The sequence below is a fragment of the Monocercomonoides exilis genome (genome assembly GCF_001643675.1).
Source record: "Monocercomonoides exilis strain PA203 chromosome Unknown scaffold26-1319188, whole genome shotgun sequence".
In the NCBI taxonomy this organism is placed as follows: Eukaryota; Preaxostyla; order Oxymonadida; family Polymastigidae; genus Monocercomonoides; species Monocercomonoides exilis.
Genome location: NW_027150571.1, coordinates 1,059,930 through 1,072,802, shown reverse-complemented (window position 1 = coordinate 1,072,802; position 12,873 = coordinate 1,059,930). Strand labels below are relative to the sequence as shown.

The 12,873-nt window shown below is 35.5% G+C and overlaps 2 protein-coding genes across 2 annotated transcripts; one reads left to right on the top strand and one right to left on the bottom strand.

The window, feature by feature from the left end:
• The first annotated feature begins 1,263 nt into the window (after window positions 1-1,263).
• MONOS_17676 (uncharacterized protein) lies at window positions 1,264-3,089 on the top strand. The gene is made up of 4 exons (XM_067870618.1): window positions 1,264-1,327; window positions 1,453-1,489; window positions 1,555-2,051; window positions 2,103-3,089. The coding sequence occupies exons 1-4, from the start codon at window positions 1,307-1,309 to the stop codon at window positions 2,901-2,903; spliced, it is 1,356 nt and encodes a 451-aa protein (XP_067726378.1). The 5' UTR covers window positions 1,264-1,306; the 3' UTR covers window positions 2,904-3,089.
• Window positions 3,090-4,808: 1,719 nt separating this feature from the next.
• Window positions 4,809-12,813, bottom strand: MONOS_8914 (putative Protein phosphatase 2A regulatory B subunit (B56 family); the record flags this gene model as incomplete). Its single annotated transcript, XM_067879363.1, has 4 exons — window positions 4,809-9,719; window positions 9,927-12,439; window positions 12,491-12,722; window positions 12,802-12,813. The coding sequence occupies 4 exons, from the start codon at window positions 12,811-12,813 to the stop codon at window positions 4,809-4,811; spliced, it is 7,668 nt and encodes a 2,555-aa protein (XP_067726377.1).
• Window positions 12,814-12,873: the final 60 nt, after the last annotated feature.

Here is a 12,873-nt window from a genome sequence, read left to right as displayed (position 1 = left end):
AAACAAAAAAACTTAGATATAACTATTTCATAAATTTTTCATAAAAAAAACATCAAAATTCAACTGATGATAAATAAAGTGTAAAATGAGATAAAAATATCGAATATTTGATTCATAACGCAAATCTTTTTCATTATGATAAGGGTCAGTTATTTATCGGTACCCAAAAAATAAATCGGGACCAAAATTTTCTGGCTCTCTGGGGCACTTTTCGAAAAAATGAAATAACAGGAAATCTTCAAAATGATAGTATGTGCTATTCCTGAAAATATTTTTTATTTTTCAATTCAAGAAAAAAGATCTGGTATTTTTTTTGTTTTTTTTAATATCAAAGACTTGCACATATTTTCATGTGCTTTTTGTTTTGAGTGTTTTGAGTTATATCATTGTTAATAATCTTAACTTCTTTATGTTTTTGGTTATTGTTTGATATTAAATACCTCGTTTTATTATTATTTTTTGCATTTCACTAAATTTCGACAAATTGAAAATTATATTTGTATAAATAAGATTTTTCGTTAATTGAAAAGAGAAAATATAAAAATTACCGACAAATAACGATATACAAAAGGAAGAAAATCTTATATTTATAATGATTGTGATTATAATACTTAAACACTTGTTTTTGTTCATTTTTGTGTTTTTTGCTTCAAATCTCTTTCTTTCATTTCTTAATTTTTGCGTTACATGAAACAATCATTTTTTTCAACTATTCTTCTACATGAAAAACCATTACAATTTTCAACTCAACAATTGTTTCTAATTTCATAGAAACTTATTAAAATGGAAAAAGAAATAAAAAAATGAAGTGTTAAACAATGAAAAATAACCAAAAACATAAAAATTTTCAGTTTATTAACAATGATATAACTCAAAACACTCAAAACAAAAAGCTCGTGAAAATATGAGCAAGTCTTTAATTTGAAAAATAAAACAAAAAATACCATATCTCTTCACAAAAATAAAAAAATAAAAAATTTTTTCAGGAATTGCTTATTATAATATATTTAATAATTTCTTTCATTTTATTTTTTCTAAAAGTGCTCTTGAGAGCCAGAAAATTAAAGTCCCTATTGATTTTTTGTGTGCCGAATAATTACTTACATTAACAATTTTTTCCGTAATGAAATCGAATTGTAAAATTTTTCAATCAAAAAATTTTTTTCCTAATAAAATTATTGTTATTTTCGAATAAGAATTATTTTTGTTGTGATTTCGTGTTCAGAAAATATACTGATCATCTTATCCATAACAAGAAACAGATCAAATAAAGTCATTGCTTTTCTCGATAGTCACTTGTAAAAAAATGTCAGTGCAACAACGGACGGTGTGCAATCAAATATTTTATTAATTTTGAAATGTTTCAATTTTTTGTTATTTTGTTCTTTCCAACAATACGATTGCGCAATATAAATGGCATATTGTGGTGATTTCTGATTGCATTGGCTTGAGGGAAAAAAGCAGAAGTTTCCTTCCACAAAATTCAAAGGCTTGTTACATAGTTGCGTTTAACATCCTGATGATTGTTATTGTTTTTTTTTATCTATTTTGAAGCATTGTTTAATGAACTGGAGAATTATACAAAAATTGAGCAAAGATTAAAAATTGAAGAAATGAATGGACTGATAAAAGAAATGGAAGGAAAAGAATATGTGTCCATTTTTAAAGAAGAAATGCTTGAAAAAATGGATGTTATGATAGAAGATAACAAATTGTCTTTGGAAAATGCCATTCAATTACTGAAGCAAATGGGATACCGTAGAATTTTGTACGGCATTTCCCCCTTTTCAAGTTTTGGATCACTGTTGTGCAAAAGATTTGCAACTATGATATTTGATGAAGTGAAGAAGAAAGAAGGAAGGAACAAAAAGCTTTTAGTTAACCTTTGCGAATGTTTTCTATTTTTGGCTGGGGACTACGCTTCACACTCATTATATGTGATTTGTGTTGTTTTCTTGATTGAAGTTGCCTTGAACGAAGAGAAAAGTGAAAAAGCAAAAAAAGAAGTTGAAATGGCTTTGCTGGCTTTGAGTTGCGTTTCGAATTTGGTGGTGTGGCATTGCATTATCTTTGATATTTAATTGTTTCTTTTCTTTAAATAGAAAATAAAAAAAGAAATATATTTTGAACAGATTTTGAAAATCATCGTATTTCATCAGGAGAACAACAACCTTACACCTCTGGCGTATCAGTCTGCTTGGCAATTTTTACTTGAAAGACAGCCATCTGAATATATTTTTGTAAGTGCAGTTTTTAATGAGCTTCATTTCGAGAGTGAAGCAATTAGGGAGCTTGAAGATCTGTCAAAACGTGTGGATTGGAAGAGAAAAGGAGAGGAAACTGGAATTGGAACGAAAGAAGAGCTTCTTTTGATGAGATGGCTCTATATGGTGTGCGCTAATGGTGTATCAAGCAAAGTGCAGAATGAGGAATATGCCAAACTTACAAAACTTCTTGTTGATCTGTGCAGGTTGGCAAGGAGAAATCATAAAGAAGTGTATGAGAAGTGCTTTTCATTTTTTTGGGAAATTTCTTTAGATGAAAAATATTCAGAGAAATTCTTGCTTCGTGAAGAGCTTGTTGACTTCATTCTGGAGGAAATGCTTCAGCCCACAATTGAAGGTGAATTGATTATACGTGGTGAGATAGTTTTTGAAAGGATTTCGAAAATATTGAGCGGAAATACCGAAAAAGAAAAAGGTGGTTTTGGAATTTTTTCATTTATCTGGAACTGGATGAATGGAAAGGCAATGAAGAAAACAATGTTTTATCGAAAACTGCGTGAGAAGATGGAAGAAGAAGGATATGAAGATATTATCGTTAGCTTATATGAGCCTGTTTCTAAATCTGCTAGTTTTTGGCGTTCACCTGATGATCTCAACATATACATTATTCATCATTAAGCATCAATTTTCAATTATTTGATGGAATGAAATTTCATAATCTGCGAAAAGGTACTCATCATCATTTTCTTCTTCATTTCATTCTGAATGTTTTTGATATTTTTATTTTTATCAAATTTTATTTTATGCACATGATTTTTGCTATTTTGAAATCAACACAAACAAGCCATTCGAAGTTCAAAAAAAGTATGCCTTTATTCTTCTTAATTTAATTTTTGAAAAGAATCGGAATTGAAGAAAAGAAAACAAACAAATAAGATTTCTGAAAAGAAAAAAATCTTTGAATGACAAAAAATCATTTGAATGACATTTTCTTACAAAAGTTAATTCTTAAAAAAAAAAATAAAACAAGAAAAGGAAAGTTAAAATCGAAGAAACAAATATTTTTGACAAATTTTCATTAAAGATTATTTGTGAAAATAATAAAAGCTATTTATTTCATTAAAAGAAAATTACAAACAAAATGCAAAATTAATCAATAGAAGGGTGCTTAACAGATTACAACATATTATACAAATGATAAGTTTTGAAATTTGGAATTAAGAGCAATTTGAAATACAATAAATAGATTTACAAATATAACTCAAAAAATGATCAAATAAATTGGTTGGATGCTTCGTTTTCAACCAATATAAATGAAAGAATACGTAGATATCAGCAAAATGAAGAACAACGCAAAATTTTTGAATTCTTCAACCAAAATGAGACTTATTAATCATAACATTTTTAATAACAACAATAATAAAAATAATCAACAGAAAAGACTAAACTTCGTTCCCCCCTCCAAATATAGGATTCATATTCAAAATAGAAAAGCATATCCCAACTTTTAACGAAACAAGCAACTTTTCCATAACCTGAATCATTGAATAACATAACTTTTCCAGGAAAAGTTATGTTATAACATACATAACATAATTGAAGCAACTTCTCTCTTTCTCACTCATTCACTCATTCTCTTACTCTCTCTCTCTTTCACAATTATGCACAAATATAAATATATATATAAATATATAACAGAATGCAAGGATTGGAGTCAAAAAACGGAGGATATGGGGCCGAAAGGGCAAAAGGGGTTGATAACAATGAAGACATAAATGAAAATGATAATGTTGATGGAGTTGATAAAGGTGATAGGGTTGATGTAGTTGATGGGGATTGGGGGTGTTAATTAAAAAAATAAAAAAATTGAAAAATAAAATTAAAAAAAAAAAGAATAAAGAATTGAAAATGCAAACATTTTTTCTCTCTCTCAATAATTCGAAATAAACTTTGCTTAAGTTAGAAAAAAAAAAGCTTAAAAAAAGAAGGAAAGGAAATCTCGAGAATGATTTCAAAATGCATGCAAAACTGAAAATACGCACCAAATGAATTATTGCTGTGAAACTTCATAGCCTCAATTCTTCAAATAGATTTAAAAAAAATAATGATCAAAGAAAAAGAAGAAAAAGAAGAAAGAAAGAAAGAAACAAAACAGACTCACAAAACCATCATCATGAAGAAAGAAAGAAACGAAAAAAAGATAGAAATACAATCAGGCTTCAAACTCGCCAAAAATACACATTTTCTCTCAATTTCTTCAAAAACAAAGACGTTTTCAAAAGTATTTTTTAAAAAGGAAGAGAAAATTGAATTTGAGAAAAACAATATTGAAATATCGAAAAGGAAAGGAAAGGAAAGGAAAGGAAAGAGAAGAACAGAGAAGAAAATATAACATCCAATTCCCTTCAGTTTATTTTCTATGACAAGCAAAAATTAACAAGACGAATTCAAAATCCTCACTTTCTCAGGCTTCAAATCATTCTTCCTTTTGACTTGAAATAAATAAATAAATAAAAATCAAATAACATTCTTTGACTTCTTTTTTCTATGAGATATTCATTTTTTTCACTCCTTCCAAACAGCCTATACCGAATCAACCAAAGAAATCATCGAACTCCCTGTTTTTGAACCACTTCTGAACAAACTGTGTGTTTCTTTCCTCTCCTTCTTCCTTTGCAGAAGAGGAGGCAGCTGAGCTGAAGCAGAAGAAGCAGAAGAAGCAGAAGAAACAGAAGAAGCAGTCGAATGAAAAGGAGTTTCAATGCTTTGCCTGAGGGGCAATTCTTGTGATGACTTCACTTTCTGTGGTTGAAGAGAATGTTGATATTGACTTTGACTTTGACTTTGGCTTTGGCTTTGTTGTTGTTGTTGTTGTTGAGATGGATGAAACTGCTGACTCTGAAGCGGATGATGCTGGCTATACTGACTAAACTGGCTATACTGATTGCGCTGATTGTGCTGATTCAATTGATTATGCTGACTATACTGAATGTGTGGATTAACATGCTGATTAACTTGCTGACTAACATGTTGATTATGAAATTGACTATGCTGCTGTTGATGTTGGTATTGTTGCATTGCCTTTTCATGCTCCTTCATTAGCCTCGTCGCCCCGATCCTTGCTTTCACCGGCTGCGACGGCTTAAATGCTGGAAACAGAGGAACATTCGAAGAAAGATTTTGTTTATTAGTCAGCTCTGATTTCATTGCTTGTGAATAAAATGAAGGCGAAATTGAGTCTGAAGAAGAAGATGACGATGAAGAAGAAGAAGAAGAAGGAAAATTTCGTTTTTTGGATTGGCAAGAGTTTTCAGTGAGGCACAAAGAAATACAATTGGTAGACGCTTCTTCGCTTTCAACTGGGTCAAAAACAGGAAGATTTGAGGTATTTGAGCTAGGAAGCTTCCATCGCAGAGGAAGAAGAGGAGAAGGAGAAGGAGAAGGAGAAAGAGAAGAGGAAAAAGAAGAAGAGAAAGAAGAGGAAGAAGAACGAGAATCTACAAGAGAATGAGAAAGAGAAGGGGAGAGAGAAAGAGAAGGGGAGAGGGAAGTAGAAAGAGTTGGAGAGAGAGAACGAGAAGGGGAACGAGAACGAGAACGAGAGGAAGAGGAAGAAGGAGTGGAAGATGAAGATGAAGATGAAGATGAAGGAGAAGGAGAAGGAGAAGGAGAAGGAGAAGGAGAAGGCGAACGAGAGCGAGAATGAGAACGGGAACTGGAACGGGAGCGAGAACAAGAAGAGGAAAGTGGAAGAAATACTGAAGAAGAAGGAGGAAGCAAAGAAGAAGAAGAAGAAGAAGAAGAAGAAGAAGAAGATGTTGAGGATGAAAGTGGGGTGTTGATCAAATACAAAAGAGATTTGCTGGAAATGATATCAATTGGTGAAGGTGTTGTTGAAGAGGAAGATGAATTATATGGATATGAATTTAAAGGAGGAGGAGGAGAAGAAGAAGAATCAACAGAAGAGGAAGAAGAAGAAGTGAATGAAGCGGTCGAAGAAGAAGTTTTCAATGAAGGCAGGGTAGTTAATGAGACGTGGCGTTGGTTCAAAGAAGAATGTGATCTTTGTGCTCTTCTGATGAAAGTGGGTGATTGGCACAAACGATTAGGACGAGTGGGCTTGAGAAGAGGAGAAGGAGAAGGAGAAAGAGGAGAAGAGGAAGAGGAAGAAGAGGGAAATGAAGAATGAGAAGGAGAATGAATTGGAGAAGGCGAAGGCGAAGGAGAAGAAGAAAGAGAAGAAGAAGACGAAGAAGGAGAAGCAGTATGAACATTGCGAAAATCAGAAAATGTTTTGAAAGAATTGAAAGTAGTTGGATCGATTGAACGAAGTGGCTTTGTGTGACGTGTTGGGCTGAAAGATTGGTGGAGTCGGAAAGGAACAGAAGAAGAAGAAGAAGAGGAGGAGGAGGAGGAGGAGGAAGAGGAAGGAGAAGAGGAAGAAGGGAAAACTGCAGAGTTACAAGAACGGAGAAGAGAAGGAGGGCTTGGATTTGTGGAAGAAGAGGGAGAAGGAGAAAGAGAAGGAGAAGATGTTGATGAAGAATTTGAGCTTGTTTCATTTTTCTTATTTATTTGTGCATTCGATGAATTATAACCATAATTATTATTAAAATTATTAACCTTTTTATTGTTGTTCTCATTTATTCCACCACCACCACCACCACCTCCTCCTCCTCCTCCTCCTCCTCCGCCACCACAATAACTAGCACAAACCAAATCTGAATCAGAAGGAAGCTGAAGAGTAGGCAGTGCAAATGATTGAGAGCTTCTGCTAAAAAGTGAAAATTCTGAATCCGAAGAATGTTTCATGGAAGAAGAAGTGGATGGGAAAGGGCGAAAGAGAGAAAAAGAAGGGAAAGAAGAGAAAAATGTGTTTTCTTCTTTTTCTTTCTCTTTCTCTTCTTCTTCTCTTCCACCTTTTTTCTCTTTTTTGCTATTTTTGAGCAAATTTGAAGATTTTTGTGTTTTTTGAGCAAATTTGGATGAATTGTGAGAAGTTTTAGAGGAAGAAATAGCTTTGCTTATACGAAGCATATCTTTTTCATTTATTTGGCTTTCTTCTTTTCTTTCTCCTCTTTCTCCTCTTCTTCCTTCTTCTCTTCTTCCTTCTCTTCCTTCTCCTTCTCCTCTTCTTATTTCTTTTCCTCTTTCTCTTTTTCCCATGTTAAATCCAACATTTTCACTAAATTCTGTGACAAAACCAACTTTTTTATGAACATTTTCTTTAAATTCATTCGAAATTTTATATTTCTTCTTCTTCTTCCGATTTTGCAATGGTAATTTTTCTTTCTCTCTTTCTCTTTCTCTTTCTTTCTCATTTTCATTTTCTTCTTTTTCTTCTTCTTCTTCAAAATTGGCATTTTGAGAAGAATTTGCGTAATTTTTGATGTTTTCTGATTGAAAATGACTTTTTGAAGGTTGTTCTCTAATGACAGAATTTGATTTAATTAGTTCAGGTAATTTTTGAGAAGATGTAGAAGATGTAGAAGAAGAAGAAGAACACAAAGAATCATCGATAATTTCATCAGCCTTCCTTCTCACTCGAATTTTATTCTCTTTCACATTTTCAACCTCTGCTTCATTCATCATCGAATATGTTGACTTTTGTAGAACGTCTGGTATTTTACTGGCAAAACTGAAATTTTCATTGAAAATATCTTCTTTTTCTTTGTTTTCTTTGTTTTCTCTTTTATTTTCTTTATTTTCATTCATCTTTTTTTCAAGCAGTGAAAAATAACTTTCTTGTTTCACCATCGTTGGCAATATTGGTTCTTCTATTGAAGTTTCATTCTTCTTCATCTTCTTCCCATTCTCCCTATCTCTTCCTTCTCTTCCTTCCCCTTCTCCTTCATTTTTGACTTTATCGTTCTCCTTAATAGTTACACTGCCACCTTTTCTTTCCCATGCTTGCTTATCAGATTGATCATCCATTGTTTTCATATCTTTTTCTTCTTCTCTTTCAACATTTTTTGATATTCCTGGTTTTATTTCTTCTTCTCCTTTCCCTTCTTTCTTTTCGTTCTCTTCCTTCTCTTCCTTCCCCTCATTCATCTTATTCTTCCCTCCTCCTCCTCCTCCCCCTTGTCTCTGCTGGCTCATTGCATTCAACGACATCAACAGAGATTCCTGTGAAGCAATCGAAGAAGAACGCGATTCCGAATTTCTTCGTGAAACTGACTGGAGCAAAGGATTAAATGGAGGGTTGATTCGATCTTGCAGCATCTTCACAAACTCTTCGTCGATTTCGGGTGCATTTTCATTCGTTTTCGAATTGTGGCGCGAATGACAAGAAGGTTTTTCATTGGTTTTTATTTTGTCTTTGTTTTTTTCTTTGTCTTTCTCTTTGTCTTTCTCTTTCTCTCTTTCTCTTTCTTTGTTATTTTCTTTGCTTTTTGTTTTTAATTCAGCTTCGGTTGCATTTTCGTCTTCTGCTTTTGTTTTACCTTCTTCATTGCTCAAATGTTCAATTGATGAACTAAATTCTTGTGAATTTCTGTTGCTTTCTGACTTGTTTGTTGTCAAATTGGCCAAGTTGTTTTCTTTATTGTTAACTTTTCCTTCTTCTTTTTCTTTTCCTTTCTCATTCTTTTTGCCATTTTCAATCTCATAATCATTTCTTTCTCCTTCTCCTCTTTCTCCTTCCCTTTCCTTTTCCTCTTTCTCCTTCTCTCCTTCCTTCTCCTCCCTCTTCTTCACACTGTTCATAACTGCTGCAGCCACTGTCTCCAGGCTCCTCTTCTCCACTGAAACATAACTCGAAAGCTCGTCTTGCAACAATTGGCTAATCGAAGACGGAAGAAGAGATTTTCTTCGCACTCCAATGGAAGGAAGAAGGGAAGGGTGTGGAGAAGGAAGTGGGGAAGAAAGAGAGGAAGAAGAAGAAGAAGAAGAGGAAGAAGAAGAAGAATTATCATTTTCTTTATCTTTCTCTCTTTCTTTCTCCTTCTCCTTCTCTTTCCCTTCTTCTTCTTCCTTCACTCCAGCAGCTAACATCACATTCTTCCTCTTTTCAAGCTTGGAATTTGGTGTATCAATTGCGTCTTCATCCAAATCGAGTTCGAAATCAACTGGTTTTGCTGCTTCATCATCAGGATTGAGCTCTAAGGGATCAGAAGAAGAAGAAGAAGAAGAAGAAGAAGAAGAAGAAGAAGAAGAAGAAGATGATGATGATGATGATGTTGCATTTATTTCGTCTTTGGCATTGATATTAACGTTTTTCCCGTTGCAAGACTCATTTGAAAGTATTTCAGAAGCTCTATTTCCTTCTTCTTTTCCTTTTTCATCTCCTTTTTCTCCTTCTTTCTCTTCTTTCTTCTCTTCTTTCTTCTCTTCTTTCTTCTCTTCTTCCATTCTCCCCTTTTCCCCTGAATAACAATCCAAATTGTTTCTCTCTCTTTCTGTTGGAGCACAAGAAAACTCTTCGAAAGAGGCAAAAGAAGCATAAGAAGCGAAAGAAGCAGAAGAAGAACAAGAAGAAAGAGCAAGTTTTGACTGAGGAAATGGCATGTTTTTGGAGAAAGAGGAAGAAAAAGAAGAAGAAGAGGAAGAGGAAAAGGAAGAAGAAGAAGAAGAAGAAGAAGAAGAAGATAAAGAGGAAGAAAGTTTAAATGGAGGGTGAAGAGGAGGAGGAGGAGGAGGAGGAGGAAAAGAGAAAGAGAAAGAAGAAGAAGAAGAAGAAGATTTCATCAACCTTTTCACATTTGGATGAAGGCGAGAAGAAGAAATGATGCTGAACATTAAATTTGTAGTTGGGTTGAGAAGAGAAGGAGAAGGAGAAGAAGAGGAAGAAGAGGAAGTGGAAGTGGAAGAAGAAGAAGATGATGATGATGACGTATTTATTTCTAGTTCCTCTTTATTCTCATTTGACTTCTTCTTCTTCTTCTTCTTCTTCTTCTCTTCTTCCATTTCTTCTTCACAATCCAAGCTATCTTTTTCATTAAACGAAGAAACAGAAGAAAATACGCTTTCGTTTGCGTCGGGAGAAGGAGAAAGAAGAGTAGTTTGAGAAAGAGAAGAAGAAGGAGAAGAGGAAAGAGAAGAAGAAGCTGATGAAGTGGAAGAATAGGAAGATGATGATGAAATGATGTTATTATTGTTCAAAGCAGAAGAAGATGATGATGGTGATGAAGATGATGAATAAATTCCGCAATTCGGTATTTCTGCTGGCAAATCGAGCCACCACAATACCTTTTCAGACTCACTTGGCGATTCAACTTCGGAGCTTAAGTTTTCATTGTGGTTCGGAGAAATTAGATTTTTTCCGGTTTTAGACTCATCTTTTGAACTAAAATTATTTTTCTCTTTATCATTGTTTATTTCAATAGTATTCCCAATCTCCTTTATTTCCTTCTCTTTCTCTTTCTCCTTCTCCTTCTCCTTCTTCCTCTTCCTTCTATCTCTCCTCCACCCCCTCACCCTCTCCCACGCCTTCCTCTCCACACACCTCCACACCCCTTCCCCCACTCTTTCTCTCGTCTCGCTCCTCTCCTTCGCATTCCTCGCACACATGTCAAACAACAACGAGTCAATTTCTTCCAACACCTTCAGTGCAGACAAGCTTAATGTTTTCACCCCTTCATTCCAATGCCCTCGGCTGCATCTGTACATCGCCACAAACAAAACAGGAAGCGACGCTTGCTTCGTCTCCTGCAGCAGCTTCGTAATTGTCGCATTAGCGAAGTATTGAAGTGCCCGTTCAGCCACATTGAAGTTGGGGCTTTCGATGCAATGGGCAAGAATAACGAAAAGCTTGTGGAGAAGAGGCAGTTTGGGTGTTCTGGAGCGGCGGGTGTGGGAAGATGGATAGGAGGACAAAACGAGGGGTTTTGATGGATGGTGAGAAGGAGAAGAAGAGGAAAGAGAAAGAGTAGGAGTTGTATTATTTGGCAGGTGTGAATCAGAAAAAGATGAATTTTGGTTAGAAATTGAGGAATTTTGAAGAGGAGGAAGAGAAGGAGAAAGAGAATGAGGTGGAGAAGAAGAAGAAGAAGAAGAAGAAGAAGCAAACAGGGAAGGGGAATGAGCAGACGGAGGTGAAGGAGACGAAGAAGGCGAGGAATAAGAAGAAGGAGCAGGAAAAGGAGAAGGCGAAGGCGAAAATGATGGCGAAAATGATGGCGAAAACGAAGGCGTAGGTGTATGCGATGGCGAGGGCGAATGATAAACAGCAGAATATTCTCGCTCACTCAGTTTCCCATCAGTTAGAAGCTTCACGTTCTCTTTATGCTCCTTGCAGATCTCAATGAACTTCTCTGCCCCGACTGTCTCGATGACATCTTCCATCTCGTCCAGAAACAAAGTCTCCTTCTGCGACGACACTTTCGGCCACAGACGCCACAAGCATTCCAGCACAGCCACACACAGCCTGTTCTCTTTGCTCACGTAGATTGTGTCAAGGGCGCTGAGCCTCCTTCCAAAAAGCGGGAGAGTAGGGGCAGCATGCAGCCGGAGCACCCCGTGTGTGAAGAGGTGCAGGATGTCGTCTTTGATAGGCACACTCATCCCTGTCGCCACAGACACCATCAGATCCATAATCTCGTTGATGCCGTTGAATCTCAGCTCGTCGCTTGCGATCTGGTCAAACACAATCGCCAGGCTCTTCCGGATGAAGGAGCGGCGCGAAGGGTAGCGCGAGTAGATCCAGTGCAGCACCGCCTTAGCTGAGTCCCGCTCGCGCGCGTCGACACTGTCCATCGCCTCGACAAAGCCTGCGACTACGTCTGGAGTGATCGTGACGTCCCTCGCCTTGTGTGGGTTCACATTCAGCGAAAGAATGAACAGGAGCGTTATCTCGTAGCAGAGCTCCAGATGCACCCATTCCTTCAGAAGAACCGCATCTTCCTCGTCGAATTCAAACGTCGCTTTAGACAGAGCATCATGCTCTGATATGCCCCGAAGCAAGTTTGACTGAATGAATTTTTTCACTGAAGGCCAGGTTTGCGGAGGAAAATCGACAAATTGCTGAGAATCTTCGCAAATGCTCCCAGGAGTAGAAGACTCAGAACTTTCGTATGAAAACGAGCCATCACCGTCTGTTGGTTCAATTTGATTCTGCATTGCTTGTATATAATTAAGAATCGATCTTAAATGTTTTTCTTTCAGATTGCGAGAATGAACACAAATATCTGAAGCTTTTTCGCTCCAGTCCACAGGCGTACAGCATGCTTCTAATTTTGAAATTAATAAAGCTGTCCTCCTATAAGGGGGTGTTTCTAAGAAAAAGTAATTTCTTTCGAATAAAATATAAAATTGTTCAAAGAAACCTTGAAAGGATGGGAAATCTGGAATAATAACCCATTTTCCCAACGAAGGGGAAAGGAATGATGAAGTTCTTTGAAATAACCGTCTTGGAATAAAATCTGGTGAAAGAAGTGGCTGAATTTTTGATGGTGTAACTGGCAATGACTGAACATTTTGTAGCAAATCCATAAGATTTGATGCTGGAATTTCAATGCTCAACTTCTCTGGTGGAAATGACGAGAGCTTCTTTGGCTCCTAATGCAAATGATAGAAATAGTTTTGTCACAAAAATTTTGCAAATCAATTGACGAATAAACAATTTTAATAATCAAACATTTTGAGCCATTTATTTAATTTTTCAGTTGATAGTTAATTACTTTCCTCGCAATGTAAAACGACTGCAAAC